Raw genomic sequence first — 24449 nt, forward strand, 5'->3', positions numbered from 1 at the left:
CTCTCTCTGGCCAGTCCATTCTCTGCATGCCTCAAATGCCAGCCTCCCTCCTGACTGTTCAGCCGCTTTCCCTTTCTACCAAGCATATTTCAAGCTGGTACTCCCTCTCACCTCTGTCCTTCTGCAAGGGATTGGCACTGGGGCATTCGCCCAGTTCCAACTTTCCTGGGCCTTCCACAAGGGATGACCTAACACAATCTGAAGCCCTGGCAGCCAGGGCCTCACAGGCCTGCTCCCACTTTTGCGTGAGGAATCAACTTATCGCCATCTCTCAGGCTTTCTTCTAGCAAGGTTCATCGAGCATCTAATGATAACACACTCCATTTTTCTGTTTCTCATCCGGTATCTGGTAGATTAATGGAAATAGTTTGTTGTTAACATAACTGCTAACAACCCAAACAGCACTTCAGAGTTCATTTTAAAGTCAAACTTAAAAAGAGATCACAAAAACATTTCCTTTACCATCAGTTATACAATTAACGATTTATTGTAAATTTAGACAGGCTGGGATGCTCCCACAAGAGCTCTGAAATGTTCATTTTGTTACAGAAATTGGCTGTGATAAGACAAAGGCCTTGGACTTACTCTTTATAAACTTTACCCACACCTGCTACAAAACAGTCCATTCAAACTGTTAGCAGGTGTGCCAGCACACCATATAGCAGTTAGCAGAGGCAGGGGATCAAGAGTCCAGGATCATCATCAGCTACGTGAGACCCAATCTCAAAAATAAATGAACAAACAAACAAAGGTTTTTAATGAGCCGCCTGAACCTCCTAGGGCATAGACTCAGTGACTGGGAGACTAGGCAGCAACACCGTTCAGGCCCAGAAGTTTGGGAGCAGAGTGGACCAGAGGCACCGGCTCATTGTGTTTTAGTCTTTGTTTCTGAGACAAGATCTCTCCCTATGCAGGCCAGGCTGGCCTGGAACTCACATTGATCTTCCTGCCCCTGCCTCCCAGGTGCTGAAATTAAAGATGTGCACCACCCACCATACCTAGCCTGTTTCAAGTGTTTTCAATTCGTTTTTAAAAAAATGCTTTCTCGCTAGGTGGTGGCACATGCCTTTAATCCCAGTACTTGGGAGGCAGAGGCAAGTAGATCTCTGTGAGTTCAAGGCCAGCCTGGTCTATAAGAGTTCTTTCTAGGATAGGCTCTAAAGCTACAGAGAAACCCTGTCTCAAAAAACAAAACAAAGAAGTTTTCTCTTATGTATGTTTGTGTACCTCTTTTGTGTCTTGGTGCCTGCAGAGACCCGAAGTTGGTATCAGATCCCCTGAAACTGAAGTTACAGCCAGCTGTGAGCTGCCAGGTAGGCGGGTCTTCAGGAAGAGCCATGCTAACCACTGCGCCATCTCTCTAGTCCCTGCTTTATGTGTTTTATGTTTTTGTTATTATTTAGACAGGATCTCTCTATGTAGGTCTGGCTGACTTGGAACTCATTCTATAGACTAAGGTGGCCTTGAACTCACAGAGATCCATCTACCTCTGTCTCCTAGAGCTGGGATTAAATGTATGCCTCCCCCCTTGTTTTACACTTTTTAATGGAAGGTTTCAGAGCATACAGAAGTAAAGTAGCCCCTTTCAGTGGAACATTTCCAGATACAGACATAGCAGCATTCTGTTCATCTCTGGATGTGACGGACGTTGCAGCCAACCATAAACATAATGAAGAATCCTCAAGTACAGTCGAGCAGAACCAGGAGAGCGCAAGAGGGGCTGTACAGGAGAATGTCGACCAATTCCCTAACATGAATCCTTAAAAGAAATTGTGTAAAAGCAGAAGTTGCTGCTTTGAATTTTCCTGGGAACAAATCTCAGAGTATTGAGCAATGCTGGCTGATGCAACCGCATACTTTATTACTCATCTGAGAAGCAGAGAGGCTATTCGGAGAATGAAAATGCCTTAGCATCCCTGCAGGCATCTGGAAGAGCAGGTCTCAGGGATTTGCACCTGAACTGTTCCAGCCAGACATGGGAAGCTTGCGTAGCTTCTGTTTTTCTTTATTTTTGTTTCTGTTTTTGAGACAGGGTTTCTCTGTGGAGCCCTGGCTGTCCTGGAACTCACTCTGTAGACCAGACTGGCCTCAAACTCAAGAGATCTGCCAGTCTTTGCCTCCCGAGTGCTGGGATTAAAGGTGTAAGGCACCGCAGCCCGGCTCCTCTGCATGACTTTGTGAACATTTTTCTAGGAGGGCCTCTCTTCTACAATATCTAGAAGTGACTAGAAATAATTTAAAATCAGGGAAGAGTTCACCTCCCCAACTTTAACACTGTACAGTGAGTGAGACAGCTGATATTCTAGGGATTTAGCTCTGACATCCAAACCGTTTCATTATTGAGCAAAATACTTAAATATGGTTAAGGACTAGGAATGTGCCTCGGAGGTAGAGTGCTTGAAAGGCCCTGGGTTAAGATGGTAATTTTTGTTGTGGTTATTTTGCCTTTTCTAAAACAAACAAACAAAAAAACACCTAAGTAACAAAAGTGACATGGTTAACTTTTCTCAAAGTTCTCTGTTTTTAGAACTGAAATAGCCAAAGAACAATGGAGGAGTGTTCCCTAGCTGCCTCGGTGAACAGGTCCACTCCGCTCATTCATACCCAGCCCAGCACACAGGACTCTACGTAGTCCATGCTGGCCTGGAACTCTCAGTCTTCCTTCCTCAATCCCTGAGTGATGGGATTCGGGTTTGCACCCCCACACTCGACCAGAAACAGTTAATGCTTCAGGTGCTGATATTTGGCAAACTAAAGATGGCTTTAAAGCATATCTGCTTTGCTCGTCAGTGAAGACATTCTGAACAGTCTATGGTCGTGGAGGAAGCTGTGGTCTGGCTAATGAGACAAAACATATGGGCTAAACCAACCCCCAACTGGAAAGAATCAGTGTGGCATGCCTTCTTCTCAGTCATCCGGGTCTTTTGTGATCTCATCTTGCTCTATGGGTTTTTTTTTTTTTTTTTTTTTTTTTGGTTTTGGTTTTGGTTTTGGTTTTTCAAGACAGGGTTTCTCTGTGGTTTTGGAGCCTGTCCTGGAACTAGCTCTGTAGACCAGGCTGGTCTCGAACTCACAGAGATCCGCCTGCCTCTGCCTCCCAAGTGCTGGGATTAGAGGCGTGCGCCACCACGGCCCGGCTTGCTCTATGTTTTTACGACTGTCCAGAGAGAACCATTTTTTCGGTGAGACAGATGTCACAAGTCTCAGTCACACAAGCGACATATAAGGGCCAAGCATAAGCTTTAGACCAGAGCCTGCTCTCCGAACACCTACTGTAGCAAGAGCTGCAGTACGAAGAGGCTGAGTAAATTATCACTCAGAGACAGCGTGAGCAGGGTGTGAGTCTTAGGGGATATTCTACTCGGGCGAACACCTAAAACTATTGTATCCTTACCTCAGGAGCCTCCATGGCGAGCAGGCTTCCAGTGTTAGCCAGGTCTATGACAGCCCTCTGCTCTGATGCTAGAGACCTGGGTTCTTGTGCTCCTCTCCTCCTGACACCTCCTGTCTCCAGGCATTGCTCAAGGTATAGCTTAGTGGCAGTGGGAGGGTCTGCCTAGCACCTGGGGAGCCCTGGCTGCCACCTCTAGTGATGCAACAACAAACCAGCAACACTAAATGCATAAAGGGGTTAATTTGACTTGTTTCCGTATTTATAAGCACATTGTAATCATGACGTCTTGTGATTACCTCGAGAGAGCCTAGTAATTCAGGGCTCCTAAACTCTGCAGTTAGCGCTATCTAGATTCAAATCCCAGCTCTTTAATCCTGGGCAAATTACTTGGCTCTCTGCACTTCAAGGTCGTTTTCTATCAGAAAGGGTTAATAACAGGTTACTTTGGAGATTAGATAACTCGGAAACACCAGCGTATCCCTGGGAAGGAGAAGGCTATGGCACAGAACACACAAATAATGTATCAGTCTATACATGGTCATTTTGTCATGAATGATGTTGTGCTCAGCTGACCCTGTGTTATCTTTCTCTCCTCAGCTACATACATCATGTGAGTGTACACAGTTCACTAATTTAAAAATATTTTTGTTGTGGACTGTCCTACTACAGATGTATCAAGAGTTACAACAAAAAAATCACCTAGAATCACTATATTCAGAGACTATAGTTTATTATTATTATTATATTTATTATTATTATTTTAAAGGTAGGGTCTCTGGCCTTAAAGCTGGACTAGAATTCACTATGTAGCTTAGGATGACCTTAAACCTCTGATCCTCCTGTATCCACCTCATGAGTGCTGGGACTATGAGCATGCACCACAATGCCTGAGTTGATTGGCTGTCTTCGACATCTGTTTTCAATTTGTCTCTAGTCTCAAATACATGCATTTAAAAACATTTTAAAACTTCAAGGTGTTTGTGACTCAGTGCCAGCCATCCCGGTTCCAGGGGACCCAGTGCCCTTCCTGCCCCCATGGGCACCAGGTACTGGTGGGACGCACATGCCTACAGTCAAGCAAAACACACACAAATCTAAAGGGAAAAACATTTTTAAATGTTAACAATTTACCTTCATCTTTAAGAACATTTTTTAATATGCATTGACATTTCCTCCTGCATGTGTAGTTTGAGCAAGAGTGCTAGATCACAGACAGTTGTGAGCTGCCATGTGGGTGCTGGGACTCAAACCCAGGTCCTCTGGAACAGCAGCCCAATGCTTTTAACCACTGAGCCATCTCTCCAAGCCCCACTGTCATCTTTTTGATTAAACCAATCAAGCACTATAGATTAGGTTGAAGATTTTTCTCTCCTCAGTCCAATTTCCATTCCCTCTACATAGGCCAGTGTTGTCATGAATTTGGTGTGTAAGAGTTTATACTCACCCAAGATATTGGTATAGGTTCAAAAGGTTCTGTGTATTTATGAATATAGTATTATAACATATACAGTTTTGCAAATTGCTTTTCTTTGTTTCACATTTGTTCTGAAGTCTATCTGCAGTCCTTTATCCTTTGGCAGAAACAAAGTCAGTTCCTTCGCGCCCATATGTATACCACCACGTGAATTTTCCTTCTCTGCTGCTGCACACTCAAGTTGTTCAGATTAGGCGTGCGCCACCATGGCCCCCCTGAATATGTGTACTTTTGAGGGGCGTTTACAATCTAAACCATGACACCATTTTATAGCATTTTTTATTTGAGTAAAGTTTTTCTTTCTTTTGTTTTGTTGTTTTTCTTGTTTTTCAAGACTGGTTTCTCTGAGATGCTATGGTTGTCTTGGAACTCACGATGTTGATCAGGCTGGCCTCGAACTCAGAGATGCACCTGCCTCTGCCTCCTAGGGCTGGGCTTATAATTGTGCACCACTAACAGTTCGCTTGATCAAAGTTTCTTACACCTTTAAAGGGCAAGAGGCAAGAACTTTAAACACACAGTGAAGGCTGCCAGTGTGCTTGCCGTAGGGGGAGGGGTACACAGGTGTCTGTCAGTGGGTTCCTCTTCTACAGACTAAATTGTTGGCGATGCATTGGGTTCCCATTACCCTGCAAGATGTCAGTGTAAGCACTCAGGGTCAGACTGACAAAAGAAAATGAATGCTAATTATTAAAGTTCAATGGGTGGAGAAATGAGAACTGAGGAGATTCTCTGGAAGACAAGGGATTTGGGAAAGGGGGCAGTTCAGGGCTAAAGGTTTGGCGAGTGGTTTAAGCAATCAGGACAAGAGTTCCGCTGAATTTAGTACAGGACAGTTTGAGTTCCTTTCCCAGTACAAAAATAAAAATAAAAGCTGGAACAAACGATCTTCGTTATTGTTTCTTCCGGAATTGAAACTTCAAATGTCACGATTGTTAATTAAAGAGGAAACCAGGTTGACTTTTAAAAACCATTAGTCCTCACCATCACTTACCACAGACCGTAGGTGGTGGGAAGTGTGATGTTAGAGAGCCAATAGTAGATGGAGGACTTGGCTTCCACGCTGTTATTTCTTCTCAGCATCTGTCCCTGGACCAAATCCCCAAATGGAGGCTAAAGGAGTGGCCGAAGTGTAAGCGCCTGTCTCTCTGGTTGGTTCGTAGTGTTCTGTTCTCTAAAACCACAAGGCACTTTGCAGAATGCGTGCCTGGGGAGAAAGCTGGTTAAACTGGGTCCTATTAAGTAAGCACGGATTGTCAGGCGTCCCGGTTTTTTATTCGGCGCCCCGGTCTCAAGAGCCAGCTCTACTTTTCGTGGCTGGCAGGAGCCCGTGAACTTTTTTTTTTTTTTTTTTTTTTTTTTTTTTTAGCCGACTGGTACGAGGAGCTTGGGAGAAGCGGCGACTTCCGAGACGAACCGCGCGCAGGGCAGGTGGCGGCGGCCGGGCCGGGCCGGGCGGCGCAGGAAGCGGCCGGCGAGGCGGAGCGGGCGGGCGGCGGGGAACGAGGCCGCGGGCGCCCCGCCCGGGCTGGTGTGCGGCCGGGAGTGACGCGGGAGGAGGGGTCACGTGACGCCCGTGGAATGCCAACAATGTAGCGAATGTCCCGCTCGGGTCTTCGCGTCGGAACCGCGGCGTGAGCGCCCCGGGAAGATGGAGCCGCCGCCGCCGCCAGCGCCGCCACCGCTTCTCCGGGCTCCCCTGACCCTACGGGGTCAGCAACCACTGCCGCCACCGGCGCCCGGTCTCCCGGCGCGCGAGGTCCCGGAGCCGCGGGCCAGGATGCCGCCGAGGGTGTAGAGCACTCCCGGAGGTGAGGGACCGCGGCCGGGAAGTTTGTCCGGACGGGGCTCCGCCCGCGCGGTCCCGCCCGGTCCCGCGGTCGAGCTGCCCTACGGGCCGCGGAGAGTCCACCGAGCCGGTATCGGGCGGGTGCGAGGCAGTGGGTGGAGGCGGTGGGACGGCTTTGTTGTGCTCGGCGGCGGCGGCGTCCGGAGGCCGAGACCCCGCGTCCCGCGGCGCCGACCCCGCCCAACCTGGGCCTCCGGAGCGCCGCGCCGTCCACCACGCGCGCTCGCGGCCTTGCGCGCCGTCCCTCCCCGAGCCCTCGGCGGCGCAGTCCCCGCCCGGTGTCCGGTCCCTGGCCGCGCCGTCCGGTGCGGGGCCGTTGCGTAACGCCTCTCCGGAGCCGACTTCTCCCCGGCCGGCCTCGGCTGCTCCTCCCCTCCGCCACTCAGCGGCCTGAGTTCGTAGCGCTGGTCCCCAGCCCAGGTCACCCACATATGAGCAGCTGCCTGCGGAGCCCGGGTCTCACCCGGGGCGACCTCCGCTACCGGCCTCGTACTCGAGGCCACCGGGTGAAAACAAATGCCTGCGAGGGGACGGGAGAGAACGGGACGTGCAGATTTTGTTGACAAAAAGTTTAAGGGAGGACTTTTATTTCTTTAAACCTTTTCTGCTTGCTTGTAATGTGGCTGTTTATTTAGGGGTTTGTGGGAAATCTTGCGCCGTATTTTTAGTTTAACCCTTGGTTAAATGATGCTCACCATTTTTGAGGGCTAAATCTGGAGATTAAGCCACTTTTTATGATTCCCCCCCCCCTTTTTGGCAACTGTTGTAATAAGGCGTTAACAAAAATCTCCCAGTACAGGAATGTAGACGCTGCTTAGGAAGCCTGTTTTAACTTAACTACAATTAACAAAACATTACAGTATTCGGCCTCTTGTAAAATATCGTCTCGTTATCCCGGTCTAGAGAAGACTGTGGAACAAATCTACCATGGTTCCTTTGAAATTGCTGAACTTTTACCGCGTTTCAAGTGTCAGCTGCGTATGGTACCAACAGAGGCTGCTGTGCAGTTCCTAGAACAGTTACAGAATCCCCGAAGTTTTGAGCCAAGAGTTATATTCTTCAGCCTCTCCATCTCGTTGGAATAGTATTAAGTGTAAATTGGAGCTGTCTGTCGGTATTTCTTTTCTTAGCAAATCACAGCTTTGGTGGGAGGGACTTTCAGTGGTGGGCGGGGAACACGTTACAATAAAATGCCTTGTTATTTTAAATGCTGTGTTGTAAATAGCCTGCCCTGTGTACTTAAAGCCCACTGGAGAGTGGAATGGAGGGGTTGGAACTGGTAAATCCACCCTAAGCGTGTAAACGAAAGCTTTTGGGGAGCTTTGTGGGGGCGGGGGGTAACGTGGGGTGAGGGTGTTGTGTTTGTGTTGGGAAATCCAGACCAACACAACGTTTTCTATTTCGTGCTTGTAATATGAAACTTCCAGGCAGTATTCTATACTATTTAAAAATAGTATGCTCGAAGGACTGCAGTTGATGAAGGCAATGTATTTACATTGTCTTGACTAAATCAGTTCTGCAAATGGGTAGACTTTAAAGTAGTCCTCAGAGGTCAGCTTTGTGGAAGCTGTAGGAATTCCCAGAAATCTCCGTCCTTCTAAAAAGCCTGTGGGTTGCTGATTCCCCTGAAGCAGCTGGCGTGTGGAGAAGTACCTCTTCCAGTAGTAGAGGGCTGTTCCTTTCCCTGGTCAGTTCAGTGCCACCCTCTGAGGGGCGCCCTGAGTGTTTAAGGATCTGCTTGGGTTGCTGCTGTCCCTGAGCTCAATGCTTTGAAGCCGAATGGTGCTTGATTTATTGTCTCATCTTGAAGGTATAATAAAACAGTAATGTTGGAAATCAAGATAATTGGTGGTGATGCTAAAATTAGGAAGTAAATTTGGCATTCTTTAATGCTTGCCATTCACTTGGCAAATACTTTATGTTGGTTAATGTCTAGACTCAGTCGACTTAATTGTAAGAGTGGTGGGGTTTTTTTTGTAAAGTTAATAAGTACTTTTTGTTTATGTGCCAATATTTGGCATACATGGGATTTTTCTGGCTGAAGAAGGAAAGCCGTTTTATTTCATTGCTTTCCTTGTTGGCCCTGATTGCTAAGATACCATTGCAGACCGCACAGATCAGACCTTGAAGAGTGGAAGTTGCTTTTGACTGAAGTAGGCCTGGGTTTAGACCAGGAAGCTCCCTGCCTCCAGCAGTTATCTGGAGCCAGAATGCTGAGAGCTAGCGCTTCCCATTACTAATGAACTCCACCCAACCTCCTGGCTCTTCTGCTTTATTTTCTTAAATATTAAAAGTCTCCCAGACAGCACCTGCACCCTCCCCAGCATTGTCTGTCTCCCTGGACACATTCTTCACTCGTATGTTCAAGCCTTTACGTGGAAGTTGGAGACTCCAAGATTATTAGCTCCACACTCCTCCAGCAGCCAGAGCCCTTCAGCTCTTCCTCCCTCTCGAGGGTTTTCTCTAAGTGGTCTTCCGCCTGGAAGACTCTTGCGTCAACAGGCGGACACACACGGTTCTTTTTTTTTTTTTGGTTTTTCAAGACAGGGTTTCTCTGTAGCTTTGGAGCCTGTCCTGGAACTAACTCTTTTTTTTTTTTTTGTTTGTTTTTTTTTTTTGTTTTTTTTTTTTTTTTCGAAACAGGGTTTCTCTGTGGCTTTGGAGCCTGTCCTGGAACTAGCTCTGTAGACCAGGCTGGTCTCGAACTCACAGAGATCCGCCTGCCTCTGCCTCCCAAGTGCTGGGATTAAAGGCGTGCGCCACCACCGCCCGGCTGGAACTAACTCTTGTAGACCGGCTGGTCTCGAACTCACAGAGATCCTCCTGCCTCTGCCTCCCGAGTGCTGGGATTAAAGGCGTGCGCCACCACCGCCCGGCCACACATGGTTCTTTAGCTGGGTTGATCACCGGCTGTGATTCTCCAATGGGATATGCATTCTGACTCCCAAATGGGGAATACGGGGGAACTTGAGGGGGGTGGGTGCAGAGGAAGCACAGCTTGCTCAGAGATGTGCAGCCCTGCTGGGAGTGGCCTGCCCTGTACTCTTTAGCTACTCATTCTTAGGAATTCTGCAGGGAGGAGTGCATTTGGCTCCTCTGGCCACTGCACAGGCACCCAAGGCTGTATGCTGGTTATTGGAGAGTGGGAAAATGGTGTTTTCCTGAACCTCTAGGAAGATAGTCGCTGCCCTCCTTAGAGCAGGGACAGTTTCAGCCTGTGGCCTTCCGGCCTGGATGGGACTGGGGTGGTATGCGAGGCTGACATTTAGTGTCTGGCTCAAGGCCTGACCTGTCCACTTGATTTAGTTTCGTCGTTGCTTCTAGTGGGAATGTGATTTAAATAATAACTGGAGGTTTTGGTCCAAGAAATAGTGTTTTAAAATACCCACTCCCCCAAACCCCTGAACCATGTGAGCAAATGAAGAGAACTGATAGCGGGGTGGCCTTTGTTTGCCCTTCCAATGTGGGGGCATTAAGACAGCCCAGGCCACACAGACCATGTTACAAACAAGGCTGGCACACCGCCCCAAGCCTGTGACCTGCGTTTGAGTCCCCAGAACCTACATGGTAGAAGGAAGGAAAGAGCTGACTTCTGTAAGCTGTCCCTGACCTCCACAGGTGTGCTGTGATGTTCACACACATACATACAAACAAAGGGAAAACAATTTTATAATTAAAATAAAACCCCTGAGTTAAACTAGAGCCAGTGTGTGTCGTTAGCACTCTCCTACCAGGTACAGGTTTTGGCTGGTTCGGTGGTTGCTGGTTGGTGTGTGTATGCAGCCTGGGTTGGATTGGGAAGCAGAAGGGAGAGTAAGAATCCTTGGACATCTGCTAGCATTCTCCAGGATCAGGCCGAGGGCTGGACTGGGTTTGGGAGGAAGCATAGAAGGAATGCTTAAAATGCCGCACTGGGTTGCTGGTCGGCCCAGCTAAGCAGAAGGTCTGCTAATGGGCTCAGTTTTGCAGTGAAATGCTTTTGTCTTGTGAGTTGTTACAGGTTTTATGTTTGGGGGTCTCTGTTTTGCTTTTCTTTGAGATAGGGTCTCTTTGGGAAGCTGTGGCTAGCCTGGAATTCACCATGTAGGCCGGGCTGGCCTGGAACTTTCGACAGTCTTCTTGTCCTGGCTCCTAAATGCTGGGATCGCAGGTGTGAGTTGACTAAATTGTTTCAGGTTTTCAGTTTTAGTGTCTTACTCAGTTTCCTTTAAAATACATTTAAATCAGGTGTTAATGCCAAACAAATTAAAAAATAGATTTACTTTATTTAATATTCCTTAGGGTCGTATTTATAAACTTATTGATGAAGGAGAAATTCCCATCTGTCAGGTCTTGTTAAAATGGCGTGGGAGTCCAGTGCAGCTCATCCCCAGCTGTAGCCTTCATTTGACTGATGAATGTTTCCATGAAAAAATTCTTTTAAAAGTTCAAGATTTGGGGGGCTGGAGAGATGGCTCAGAGGTTAAGAGCACTGACTGCTCCTCCAGAGGTCCTGAGTTCAATACCCAGCAACCACATGGTGGCTCATAGCCATCTGTAACGAGATCTTCTGGTCAGCAAGCATACAGACAAACAGAATACTATATACATAATAAATAAATAAATCTTTAAAAAAAAAGTTCAAGATTTGGCTGTAAAACAAACTGTCTTCAAATTAAACCTTAAAATGCAGAGTCTCCAAGCTGAGAAAAGAATTCTCTTTTTAATGATACCGAAAGCCTTCTTCTTTCTAGATGATTCCGTCACGGACCTGGGGCACTGGTGGGTGCTGTCAACCTCTTAAGAAGACAGTGTTCTTGGGGCGTTCTGGGACCAACACTTCCCACAGAAGTGGGGAGAGATGGGGAGAAAAATCAGAACAAGAAAGCCGATGGCAGCTTCATGGGTGTCACTGAAATCCCCTGCTCCCGAGCTTTGTGAGCCTGGAGAGGGAGGAGCAGCAAAACCCTGACCCTGCTGCTGGTCCAGGCTACCACCACTTGGTATTTCTTAGCTCTAGTTAACAGTTTGCTTTTGAGACAAGGTCTCAGTAGTCCAGGCTAGCTGCAAATTGACTAGGTAGCCAAAGACTAAACTTGCTGTTCCTGTCTGCGCGCCCAACTTTGTGGGTTGTTTGTTTGTTTGTTTGTTTGGGGAGGGTGGATTGTGCAGTTGGAGTAGTTGTGGCTGGAACTCAGAGACCCTGCTTGCTAGGTGGGTGCTGCCCACACCTCCAGTTCCCTGACTGACTTTGTGCTTGGAGTGTTTGTGGAACATGTGAGGATGCTGTGTGGACACGCTCCCACATGTGAGGATGTGGTATGGACACACTCCCTTGGTGTTTCAGTGTCTGTATTAGAGTGACAGAAGGGCTAGGATGGTGTGTGAGCCGCCCCTAGAGTTTAGACTCTAGCCTGAGTGGGACTTTGCCCCACTCTTGGGAACCAGTGACTAGGGCCACGTTTTCATCTAGGAACTATCATTTAGAAAGAGAAACGTGTGTGTGTAACTATTTACGAGGATGTACAGTTTAGTTCCATGACATTAAATATATTCTTGTTGTTGCAACAAGCAACACTTACTTTCTCCTGGACCATCAGGCAGTCACTTCTGTCCTCTTGCTTCTGATTAATCTCTGTTCTGTGTCTGAACTTGCCCCTCTAGGTATGCAACATATACGAAATAGTACATTATTCCATGCTTTTTTTTTTTTTCTCCCAAGAAAGATTTCTCTGTGTAGCCCTGGCTGTCCTGGAATTTGCTCTGTATGTAGACCAGTCTGGCCTCAAACTCAGAGGTCTGCCTGCCTCTACCTCCCCAGTGCTGGGATCAAAGGTGTGTGCCACCCCCCCACACACACACACACTCTGGTATTTCATTTTCTGAGCAGTTAATTTCACTCAACTCAATGCTAGCGTGATATTTCTAAGATCATCTACAATGTGGCCTGTAATGGGACTTCCTTCTGATGGCTGAGTACTAGGACATGGACATGTAGGTTGTTTTTTTCTATGTTCCAGCATTTGCTCCCAAATAACCACAAGAGATTCAATATTAATTATAAGTGCTTGGCCAATAGCTCAGGCTTATTTCTAAGTAGCTCTTACAACTTAAATTAATCCATTCATATTAATCTGTATTCTGCCCCATGGCTCATGACTTTTACCTCTCCTGCATGTCCTGCTTCCTTTCTGTCTTGCTGGTAACCCTCTGACTCTGCCCTCCTTCTTCCCAGCATTTTCTGCCCCAAAATTAACAATGAGAGCAATACATATTTACAGTGTACAAAGACTGTTCCACAGCATGGACATGTGATGATTTGTGACAGTTTTGTGAGAGCTTCCCCCAGCCACTTTTTTTTCTTGGTTGGTTTGTTGAGACAGGGTCTCAGTATGTAATGGCTGGCCTGGAACTTGCTGTGTAAACTAGGCTGGCCCCAGATTCACAGAGATCCACTTGCCTCTATTGCTGGGATTAAAGGGGTGCACCACCATGCCTGACCCCACTCAGGCACATTTGTTTTGGCCATTGGAGTTATGCTTAGAGAAAGGGCTTCCCTGTGGATTCTTGCTCAGCCCAGTGCTCCCTACTCTATAGCACCTGCTGAGGCTCTAGGGGACTGCTTCTGAACAGGCATATCCTGGGTATATATGACCGCATGTCGGGTAGCAGAGGGGTGAGCAGACAAAAATGCATCTGCCCATCTCTCAGATTGTTTGTAGACTGGAGTTGGTGTAGAAGTGCAGTTGTGGTCCCTTAGGTTGCTGAGCCAGGGAGACCCTGCCTGCAGTCCAGGGGAGTGAGCCAGCAGGTATTAGGATTGTCTCTTCTCAGTGGCATATAGGCCTGTGCCATTCAGATGCAAGGAAAGACCTGGTGCTTTTAAGTTGCATGGGACCTAAGAGTTAACTCCGACCTGCCTGTTGGGCTGTGGTCACTTCCTGAAGCTGAGCTACTGCTCAGACCTGTGCAACCTAGTGCTTGGCTTCAGTTGGCTTGGGACACGGCTGGACTGGCTTTTTTTTTCCTTGTGCTCTTCTCTTCCACACTCAGAAGTCGTTTTCAGTTTCCCAGGCCATCCTTACACCCTGACTGACAAAGGAGACACATATGGACATTCTGCCTCTGTATTCAGCTTGGTGTCTTCAGTTACCATGCTGAGTTTTGGCTGCTTCTTGTCTCCTGATCTGAGTAAAATGTTATACTGCTCATTCTGAGCCCTTAGGTGTGTATCGCTGTGATACACTACTTCAGCCCTTCCTATGAGCATCACCAGGTCTGATGGGTGCTACCTCTCAGTGCTATTAGACCGGGCCACTTCTCTTTATCTTCCAGACACTAGCCTGTGTTAGAGCCCTAGAATTCTTTGTTTTTGTCAATTTTTCATTAACACATTTGTGCTTAAATAATTGGTTATTTTGTCTGTCTTCCGTCTTGAAGTTTAAGCTGCACAGTCTGAATCTCATTCTTAAGCAGTGAGAGGCACCCCTTGTATGGAAGTTCAGTTTGTTGACTGTCAGAAGTCCTACATATATGAGGGTGGGCCTCATACCACAAGTACAGCCATTCATTCGAGTGCGTGTTTAGCACACTTGGAGACTCTGGGCCACTTCAGAGGACACAGGCGGCAGCAGTCACCGTCGCTGGTGGTGTGAACGTTTTCTGCACAGTGCTCGTGACTGCCTCTTCTGTGACCTGTGCTGCTGAGACCATTTCAGTTTTTCCCACGTCCGGAAGTTGGTCCAGTTTCTGCCACCCCTTTGGTTTAGACTCTTCCTGTCCCACTCTATGCCAGGTTATGAGAGGCGGCATCAGAGTTGGCTGTCTGTGGTCAGGGCTGTGCCTGCCAGCCTTGGGAAATACCCCGGGGCAAGAACTGCTGCACAGTATAAATGAATCGCATCTTCTTCTTTCCTCACAGATGTCACATCAGCTCCCATGGCCTCCCAGGAACCGTAGCAAGTGCTGATGGGGGAAGCAAGGGCTTAGAGCAGACCCCTCGCCCCTGCCTCTTGCTCCAGGCCCTGAGGTGGTCCAGTGTGACCTGAGAGGCACCAGCACCGTATAATGATGGGTGAGGGCGTGGCATGGATGAGTGAGCAAGCGTCGTGCCCAGAGTGGTGAAACAGAAGCCAGAGGCTACATAACCACATGGTAGAAAGTACAAAAGCTGGTCAGACTGATCCTAGGTATTAGAAGTCAAGAAAATGGGTGCCCCCGATCTGGGCATGGGGGGTGGTGGTGTGCCGTCTGATGTGACTGGTGTAGTTTCTGAGCATCTGAGCTCCTTGTGAATGCTGTGAGCCTAATGATCGTATGCTAGGAAAAGATTGCCCGTGGTCCCCAGTTCTTTTTTTCCTGGGAGCAGCCTCTGTTTCAGAACAAATCCCAGGGAAACTTGGAAGGCCTGAGCCCACCAGGGCTTTCTTTGTTACCGTGACCCAGCCTTCGCTATGGGATGGGCAAGAAATGTGGCTTGCTCTCGTTTAACAGAACTTTGTATTGCTGTTTTCTGCACAGCCCTCGCCCTGGCGAGATGTGTGAAAGGGCTCTCGTTTTCTTTGGTCCGCTAGGGTCCTTTGTAGTAAAATACAGACCGTAACTTCCTAAAGGAAAGTTCCAGGAGGGACATCTACTCTCTGTCCTGATGACCCTATGGCATGTATGAATGGGTAGCCTACAGGCTGGTTAAATACCTGGGACTCTGACGATAGCTACCTAGGCCTTTAAGCCCAGACCTCTGGCTTGGTGTGACTAGGTCCGGAAGCCCTTCCCTGTTCCACATCTCTCAATCAGTCCCCAGATTCCTGGCCAGGGCCCTGCTCCTAGCCTGGCCTCTGCACCGAGACCAGAATGACATTTGCTAAAGGCACTTCAAGAGAATCCTCTGGTTTGTCCCCAGCCTCACTGTAGAGGAGCCTGCGTTCTTCCCTCCAGCTGGAATTCCACCCCCATCCCCACCCCCAGTCAGACTCCTTATCTTCTGCTTCTTTGACTTTCCCTCCATCCTCCATCCTGTGCTGGATTCCTCTCCTTTGGGCTTCTCTTTCTCTCAGTCCTTGCTTCCCTTACCCTCTGCCCCAGTTCACTGTGAACTGCTGAAGGTGAGGTTCCTGCTCATTCTGTCGCTGCCTGAAGCTTAGTAGGCATAAGCTGTGGGGAGGCTGAGGCAACAGGACTGGGAGTTCCTATATTTGCTATAGAGCAAGGCCTTCTCTCAAAAAAGATGCCCCCAGGGGCTGGGGAGATGTCTCAGGGGTTAGAGGATGAGGGTCCCATCCCTAATACCTACATGGGTCTCACTCACTCCAGTTCTGGGAACCAGGCATGCATCATGTGCACACACATACATAGAGGCAAACATTTATGTGGAGAAAGTAAATTTTTTAAACCTTTTTAAAAAAGGACACTTCCTTCCCTGTTTGCAGAGTGGATAGGCTAGATACTGAGTAGAGGGTAGCATAAACGCACTGTGTCAAGTCCATGCCTTATAAAGATAGGGCACTGTGAGATTAATTGTCATAGTCACATGGGAAAGAGTCTTATTGGGATTGCTTGGTCAGTTTGGCCTGTGGGCGTGTCTGTGGAGACAGTTTTGATTGTATTGTATTCCACTGAAGAAGACTCACTCATGTGAGCCCCACCATTCTGGGGGATCCTGGGCTGTCGGATTACAGAGTGAGGGAGCAGGAATGCTTGCATTTTCTCTCTGCTTTTGACAGGTGTCATTTAACGATGGGCTGTAACCTGGATCCAAGCAGACCTTTTCTCCCTGAGTGCCCTTTATCAAGTGTTTATCATAGGTATTTTCAAAGAAAGGGAAGAAAATTAAAGCTTAGATACCACATGTCTGTGTGAATTCTGGGCGAAAAGCAGTATCCTTTCAAGTTCCCAGCCTTTCGAGTCTCTCCAGGACCCTCCGCACATGCTCTGCGGGATCTCAGGAGCCCTCCGGGTTTGTTGAAATGTGAGCTTATGGTTTTAGAGATCTAGGTCTTTCAAAACAGATGCTCAGACCAGGAAGTCCCTGGAAATGCATGTGCTTGCAATATGCCCCATTTTACATCAGTCCAGCAGAGTTCTAGGCTCCTGGGCCTTAGCCAGCCTGGGCCAGGGGCTCAGCTGTCTGGATCTCATAGCCCACTCTCTTTATTGCCTTATACAACTATTTCAGTGACTCAGGGTACTAGAAACCTTGTATTAAAATAGAGATTTCACGTTGAGAATTTAGTCTGGTTCTTTTTGTGGATTCTCCTCAGTTTTTCCAATAACGTGGCGAGTTGTGGCAGTAAAGACCGCTGTCCCCATACAAAGCAGTCATTTTAATGTTATCTCTAGTATTTCCTGCTCTATGTGGTTATGTAACATGAGTTAATTCAAGTAAAACTTGTGACAGTCTCTGGCCTGTAGTCAGTATTGGATAATGCTATTTATTTCTACCACACATAAAGGTGTCTATAAACAGGGTCTTGTTTGTGGTGGGGTTACCTACTGAAGCTAGAAGCCCCGACTTTAGAGGCTGTTCTTTGAGGAGGCAGTTTTAACCTTGTTTATTGAAACTCAAAAGTTTATCCTTTGAAGTCAACTTACTGAGCTCTGTAGAGTGAGAGGGAGTTGGGGGAGGGCAAAAGACAACAGGTAAAGGGGCCCCTGTGGGTGAAAAAAGTTGTGAGTGGGCACAGTGGAGAGTGCCGAGGCTTCGCTGTGGTGGGTGCCAGTGCCTCTTGGTGTGTGATTGGGTTACCTTTTGATAGATGCATCATAAGTTGGAAATACTGTAAGTGGGAGATATATTCAACCCACAGATCCTCACAGCTCAGAATGTCGCAGTCATGCTTCTCCCTGTGATCCTGGAGCAGCTAGTAGCTGGGGTTGCTGACTAGTGTCGAGAGGAGCAGCCCACGTTAGCCAGGCCAGGGACAAGTGCCAGTGCACATCCTGAGCACGACTTTGCTGAGAGGGACTCTCTGGCTCTCTCTCGCTTCCCTTTTAAAGATGTATCTATTTCACACGTGTGAGTGTTTTGCCTGCATGTATGTATGTGCGCCACACTTGTGGCTGGTGCCTGAAGAGGGCATTAGATCCCCTGAACTGGAGTTACAGTGGTTGTGTCCTACCCTGTGGGTGGTGGGAAGTGAACCCTGGTCCTCTGAGTGCAAACCGCTTTGAACTGCAGTGGAAGATCCCTTTAATATGATGAGTTTTGACCTTATTTTTCAGAATATTGGAGAGGGTTTCATCAGGAAATTTTTCAAAAAATGTGAAGGATCACAGCCACAGGTGGGTGAGGATGTTGAGGAGAGCCACAGGGACAGGGGTGTGGATCAGAAATTGATTGATATTAGGGACAAGCCAGAAATGTACTTAGTATGTTTAACCCCAAATCCTCAAGCTGTGTCCAGAATTACATGACAGTGAGCTGGCAGTTGTTGAGACTCCAGTGTTGCCCCGCGTGGTGTTTGTGGGGGTGCACTCAGCTGTAGGCTCCCTGTTACAGGAGCTTTCTCAGGGTGGCTCTAGAGCAATAAAGATGGTACTGACGCTTCTGAAGGCAATGCGCTGCTTCTTTACTCTCTGGGTAGAATATCTCCAAATCACCGTGCACTTCTGCAAAGCAACTTTAACAGGATGTGAAATCCACAAACGAATGTTTTTGTCCTGTTTTCTTTTTCAGGGAATGATGATCTTCAAAATGAAAACTCTGGAAAATTTTAGGTTTTCTTTAGGAACTACAGAAATTGAAGGACAGAAGATGTTTGAAAGGAAGCTGTTCTGAAAATATGTTTACAATTAACTGACGTGATTGCCCGTTCTCTTTTTAAATAATAAGACACATTGAGAAGATTCTATTTATGGTAAAAGGAAACTGGACTAACGATGAGGCCAAAGACTTTTCCTGCCACAACTTACTCTGGAAATAGCCGGCAGCGATTGCAAGAGATCCGGGAGGGGCTAAAGCAGCCGTCCAAGTCTTCCACCCAGGGGCTGCCTGTGGGACCAAACAGTGACACTTCCCTGGATGCCAAAGTCCTGGGGAGCAAAGATGCCTCCAGGCAGCAGCAGATGAGAGCCACCCCCAAGTTTGGACCTTACCAAAAAGCGCTCAGGGAAATCCGATATTCCCTACTGCCTTTTGCCAATGAATCAGGCACTTCAGCCACAGCAGAAGTAAACCGGCAGATGCTTCAGGAGTTGGTGAACGCCGGGTGTGACCAGGTGGGTTCAGGCGCCAGCACCCTTCAGCAGTTCTGTGCAAACTTTCAACTGTTTAACACACGGCCCTTTTCTGTGTCCTGAGCTGATGGGCACCTTATCTCCAAGGGAAGATCTTAGGTGCTTTTCCTTGTTGATGTTGTTCCGTCATGGTTTGTGTGCACATGTATAGAGCCAGGGCCCTGTGCACTCTTATGCTTCCCTACTGAGCCACGCCATCTTCCACTTCTATTCTTAGTCTTTCCTTGACCTGCTTGGGATTATTTTGAGCTTCTCTGGGGAAGAGCCTGACTTCTCTTACCTTGTTTTTGCTTTGTACATTTATTTCCTTCCTGTAGGAGTGCTATTTAACATGTATTTACTAATGTTTATTATTTTTGTTTTCTTAAAAATTTTACTCTGACAAATTTATACCTGTGTTTGTTCTGATTTATTTGACTTACTTGTTTTGAGACAAAGTCTCATATATCATGCTGGCCTTGGTCCTCTGGCCTGCACCTCCCTAGTACTGGGATTGTAGGAGTGTGCCGCCATAGTCAGCTGTCCTCTCCTATTTAAAAGAGCGTGTGTACTGTTCCAGAAGTCATGACCATGCCCAGAAAGGCAGAAGCTATGCCAGACAGTGTGGCAGTCATCAGCATGGGGCTGCATAGAGTCAGAGCCTGCACTGAGGGGGCAGAGAGCGTTACATGACAGCATCGACTCAGAGCTGCGTGGTTAGGGTCTCCTCAAAGTCTGAGGATCTGACTGAAATCCAGGTTGAGGGACAGGACCATAGAAAGGGAGCTAGTGTCCAACCAAGTAAAATGTGACTAGCAGACATGTAGTTGTGTTGTGGAATGACTTGTGAAAGCCCATAATTTACTTCCATGTACCACTGTAAAAGTCACAATTGTGTGAACTAGAAATAAGTGAAGGCTTCTTGCTGCCTTAGACAATTAGTAAGATTTGCTCAAAGAGCATCAGGTTGGCTTAAATGCTTTTAGTTTCTTAGAAATAATTTAATGACTGGATCACAGTCACAGCACAGGCTAACCATGTCACGCTTTACTTCCACAGGAAATGTCAGTCATCTTGTAGTTTGATGATGCAGATCTTAGAGAATTGATTACTGGGATGATGTGTTTGTGAAACACCTCACCTTTATGTCTTGTCCTCTCTGACACTCGGGCTGTGCTGGATTAGCTTGGTCAGTGAGCCCCTTCTGTGCAGCGCAGCTTCCTGAGTAACGGCCTGCGCTAGCAGTGGAGGCTGAGGGCAGCTGCCCGTCTCGTTGTGAGAGTACTCAGTTAGGTTTGCTGCCAAGTGCTGTTTCCTAACAGAGTATGGGAGGAAGCCCAGGGAAACAGCCTGTGAGGTTGAATGGGGGCTTTCAGGCCAACAGCAAATTTTAAGACCCTCTTCTAATGTAAATCACTTGCAAACAAAGGAGGCAATCAGAGCCTGGTGTTTTTGGAGTTATATTTCAAATGTAAGAGAAAGAAGTCAAATAATCCAAAGTATAGATGGGATCCTGACTAAAGTAAAACCCATTAGTGTTAATTGCAGAGCCAGGAATGAACTGGTTGCTTCTCTAATACATGAACCATAAATACAGGGAAGCTAAAGCTCGTGATGCTTGCAGAGGGCCCATCAACATCCAATTTATGTTCATTGTAGCAGAAAGGCCTCCCTTTTACCATATTAATGCTCCCGGAATAATTCAGTCTGCTGTCTAGTGTTACTTTAAAACTTAAAACAGCTGCGCCCTCCCCACTTTCCTCCACCTCAGGAGTGAGTGCGTTTGCTTTCTGAGGATTCTGGTGGGAAAGTCATTATGTGAACACAAACAGGAGGGAAGAGTGACAGTGCCCCGGAGCTGTGCATGGGTGGATTGGCGCTCTTGTTAGAATCTGCTGTACCAGGTGAGGGGCTGTCTTCTTCGTCCAAGTCCCATCAGGTGCAGTGTTTAGATGCAAATTTGTTCTTAACTAATTTGACTTAAAGTGCTGGCTTTGTTTTCTGAAACCCATTCTTTTTATACACACACACACACATTCCCTCCCTTCCTCCCTCCCTCCCTCCCTCCCCTTTTGCTCTACTGCATTTAACTGTACAAGTAATAGCTTATTGCCTGTGCGCACACACGTGTATTTTTCTATATTATTTGTACTATGACTAGTTGAAAATTTTTACTTGACTGCTTGAAATGGGCATTTTCTTTTAAATGTTAAAATAAACTTACATCTTAAATGTGCACAGTTTATAAACTTACAGCCCCATTAATTTTTTTTAATATTTATTTATTATGTATACAATATTCTGTCTGTGTGTATGCCTGCAGGTAGAAGAGGGCACCAGACCTCATTACAGATGGTTGTGAACACATGTGGTTGCTGGGAATTGAACTCAGGACCTTTGGAAGAGCAGGCAATGCTCTTAACTGCTGAGCCATCTCTCCAACCCGTGCCCCATTAATTTTCATACATTAATTATACCCATCTAGCATGCATGGGCACTTTTGTAATCAAACCTCTTAAAATGGAAGTATCAGGAAAAAGTGAAAGACGTTAGGGTATTTTCAATGTAATGTGTTTGCCAAATGATATACTGCTTACATAATCTGACCAACTTTTGTAAAAGATGACGTGAAGCCTGTTAAGTAAAAATAATAAGAGACAGCTCCGTCGGCAGAAGAAATCTAATTAGGTCAAATCAAACCGAATCAAAATGCCCATCGTTTTATTAAGAATGACGCTCTCGGGTGGCTGAGTGCATGGCGGGGAGACAGGAAAGCAGGGAGCCCATGCAGACCCGAAAACCATGTGTTTCTCCTCTGGGAGGCCCCTTAAATACCCTGTGGGAGTGGTCCTGGCATGCTGGGATTTGGAGTCCAGACCAAAGCAACTCCCAGGCCAGGGGTGCTGAGATGGATGCCAGGGGCTGGGGGCTATGCTCCCAACTTAACAAAGCCCTTCTGAGATAAGTAGGTAACTAGGTTACTGTTCTAGGAGAAGCTAGCTGATCTTCAGCTAGAGATTCAGGCCTTGGAAGGTAAGGGTCCAGTTCCATTGTGACACTCTGCAGCCTTGGTTCATGTGGGTAGCATATCTCTGTCCCATTATCTCCCTAAGCTGTAGTGGGTGACAACCAGGTGGATGTTGAGGATTGTCATGTGGAGCAGCTGCATGGTGAGGAGGGTTGCAGAGTTGTTGAGTGACAGGCAGAACATGTACACGGAGGTTCAGAGGTGTTGCTTGATAACAGGAGCTTCCATATGGTACAGATGTAGGGGTGTTGCTGGGTGACAGGCGGAGCACCTGTATGGTAGTGTATGGATTGTAGGGGTGTTGCTGGGTGACAGGTGGAGTGCCTGCATGGGGGTACAGAGTGTTGATAGGTGGCACGGCTAAGGTGCAGGGGTGTTGCTGGGTTGGTAGACAGCTTCTGCGTCCAGAGATGGAGGGGTATTACTTGACTTCCTGTTCTCAGGGAACCCCGGGTGTTGTGGAGCCTGAGGTCTTGAGGGATGTGCAGACATGTGGCTCCTGTCTATAGCACCTTCCTCAGGTTGTGTACCCTAGAGGAAGACTTAGATAAGAAGTTTCTTTCAGATGCCAAATGGCTTTACCTCCCTTGAGGAGTGATTTCCCCCCTCCCCCAGACTCCTGTGCTTTGTGCTCAGTCTGTTACCAGCCTATAGTCTCCGCGTCCTTAACAGTTCCTTGGTCCTGGATTTCTGTGATTTTCCTAACCCACTCCGCATGTGCTCTAGTAATTCAGATCTTTAATGGGATCAGGGTAGAGAGAGTGTAAACAAACAGACCTTCTTTACAGAGGGACGGGAGCATAGGCAGTGGCCAGGATGTGACTTCTTACAGTGGCTTCCTGACAGCAGGCCCACGAGGGGTGAGCGGGATGCTGTGGAAAATGAGCAAAGGAAGTCAGTTTGTGACATTTTTAAGCCATCAAGGGAAGAACGTGAAATTCCCCAGCAGTCACCTGAAGGGGCAGAGGCAGAGGCTCGGTGTCCCGGAGCTCACTTAGGAGGGAGTGCTCTTGGCAGCAGGTGCTCCCAGCTTGTCCTTTGTTACAGCCATGCACAGCAGCCATGTGACGTGGGCTCTAGGGGAGTCAGAGAGAGAGCCCTGCCTGCAGAGTGCCTGCCAGTGCAGGTCTGGAGTGCCTGACTCCCTGAGTGGTGGCTGCCTGTTCTGGTTTGGATAGTGTCTGTCACTAGGCTCAGTGTTGGATGGCTGCTGGCTTTTCACAGTCTGTTTTCCATGTGCTGTGACTTTTCCATCTTGTTCCCTTGTATCCACTGAGGGTGTGGGTTATTATCACCTCCTCTTCTGGCATTTTGCTGGTTGAGTGCACAGCCCTTGCGAGTGCTGGCACCCAGCGCTCCAGCTGCAGCTGTGGTCCTCAGCACACTCCCAACTGCCCATTCTCCTCCGGAACAGACTTCCCGCCTGTTCATTTGGGGGCTTTCAAGGCGCCGTTCCATAGCTTCCTAGAGGGTCCTAGTATCTGCCAAGCTTGTTTTGCTTTAGCAGCAGGCTTTTCCTGAAGCCCCCACGTGGACTGGAGCTGTTCCTGTTTAGCCCTCCACAGTAACTTGATTCGTGAGGCCTGTGTGGGCAGGCTGTGAGTACTGCTGTCGGACTTCCCTCCTCTCAGGCCTGGGCTGGGCTCCTAAGACTTCTCCCACAGGCCTCCCAGCTGCTGCTTAATATTTGCCAAGCAGATGTGATTCACGTACTAGTCTAGGCAAAAGCCTCTGCCACCGCCCCCACACCAGATAAGGGATAATCGATAGTCCACAAAGCAGATCTTCCTTATGAAGTTTATCTGGTTAACATGAAAAGAATCATAGAGAGCTGGATGTGGTGTGCACACCTGTAAACCAGCTCTGAGTTTGAGTCCTCCCTGGGCTACATAGGGAGTCGCTGTCGCAAAGCAGCGAGGAGGGTGTGAAGAAGGCTAAGCTGCTCTTGGCTTTGTGATGGGCTCTGCCTCCTGTGACTCTGAAGTACAGGTATTGGCCAGTGGAAGGACAGTGGATTTAGATCTCAGATTTTCCTCGTTTTTCCTTTTTTCTGGAAAGGGATCCACTTTTCAACGCGAAATACTAATAAGCAGGGAAGGAGGAAGCCTTGTTACAGAGTGCAGCTGGTACAGGAAACGGTTTACAATGGTCTTTGGTGGGACAGCTGTTTGCCTCCGCACCTCCTTCCAATGGCTTTCAAGACAAATTTGGCCCTGCCAGAAGGTAAACCACATACTTTTTGAGAAAGGATATTTTAAAAGTATTTAAGAGTAGTTCAGTGGCAGAGTTTGTGCCTAGAAAGCCCAGTAAGTGAGTAAATAAAATGACTGAGGAGGTCCAGGAGTTTCCTCTCTGTCGGCCCTGCTGTGCAGTCTTCTCCCTGACTACTAAGTGCGGCTTGCTCCTTTGTGGAAGCCTAGCAAACAGGGCGAAGTGTGAAGACAAGAACAGACTACCTGCGGTTCTCCCATCCCAGCGTGCTGTAGCTGCAAGCCAGATCGCTTGTAATTTG

The 24449-nt window shown here is 47.7% G+C and overlaps 1 protein-coding gene across 1 annotated transcript in view; it reads left to right on the forward strand.

Moving 5' to 3' along the window:
- Window positions 1–6545: 6545 nt before the first annotated feature.
- Window positions 6546–24449, forward strand: part of Lats2 (large tumor suppressor kinase 2) — a 49743-nt gene continuing 31839 nt past the window's right edge. The window contains exons 1-2 of the mRNA XM_041633966.1: window positions 6546–6679; window positions 18371–18912. Coding sequence (XP_041489900.1) covers window positions 18574–18912 — 339 coding nt within the window. The 5' untranslated portion in view covers window positions 6546–6679; window positions 18371–18573. The remainder of the gene's footprint in view (window positions 6680–18370; window positions 18913–24449) is intronic.

The sequence above is a fragment of the Microtus oregoni genome, unplaced genomic scaffold, assembly GCF_018167655.1.
Source record: "Microtus oregoni isolate MIOR12 unplaced genomic scaffold, Mior012 000045F_ref0000178, whole genome shotgun sequence".
In the NCBI taxonomy this organism is placed as follows: Eukaryota; Metazoa; Chordata; class Mammalia; order Rodentia; family Cricetidae; genus Microtus; species Microtus oregoni.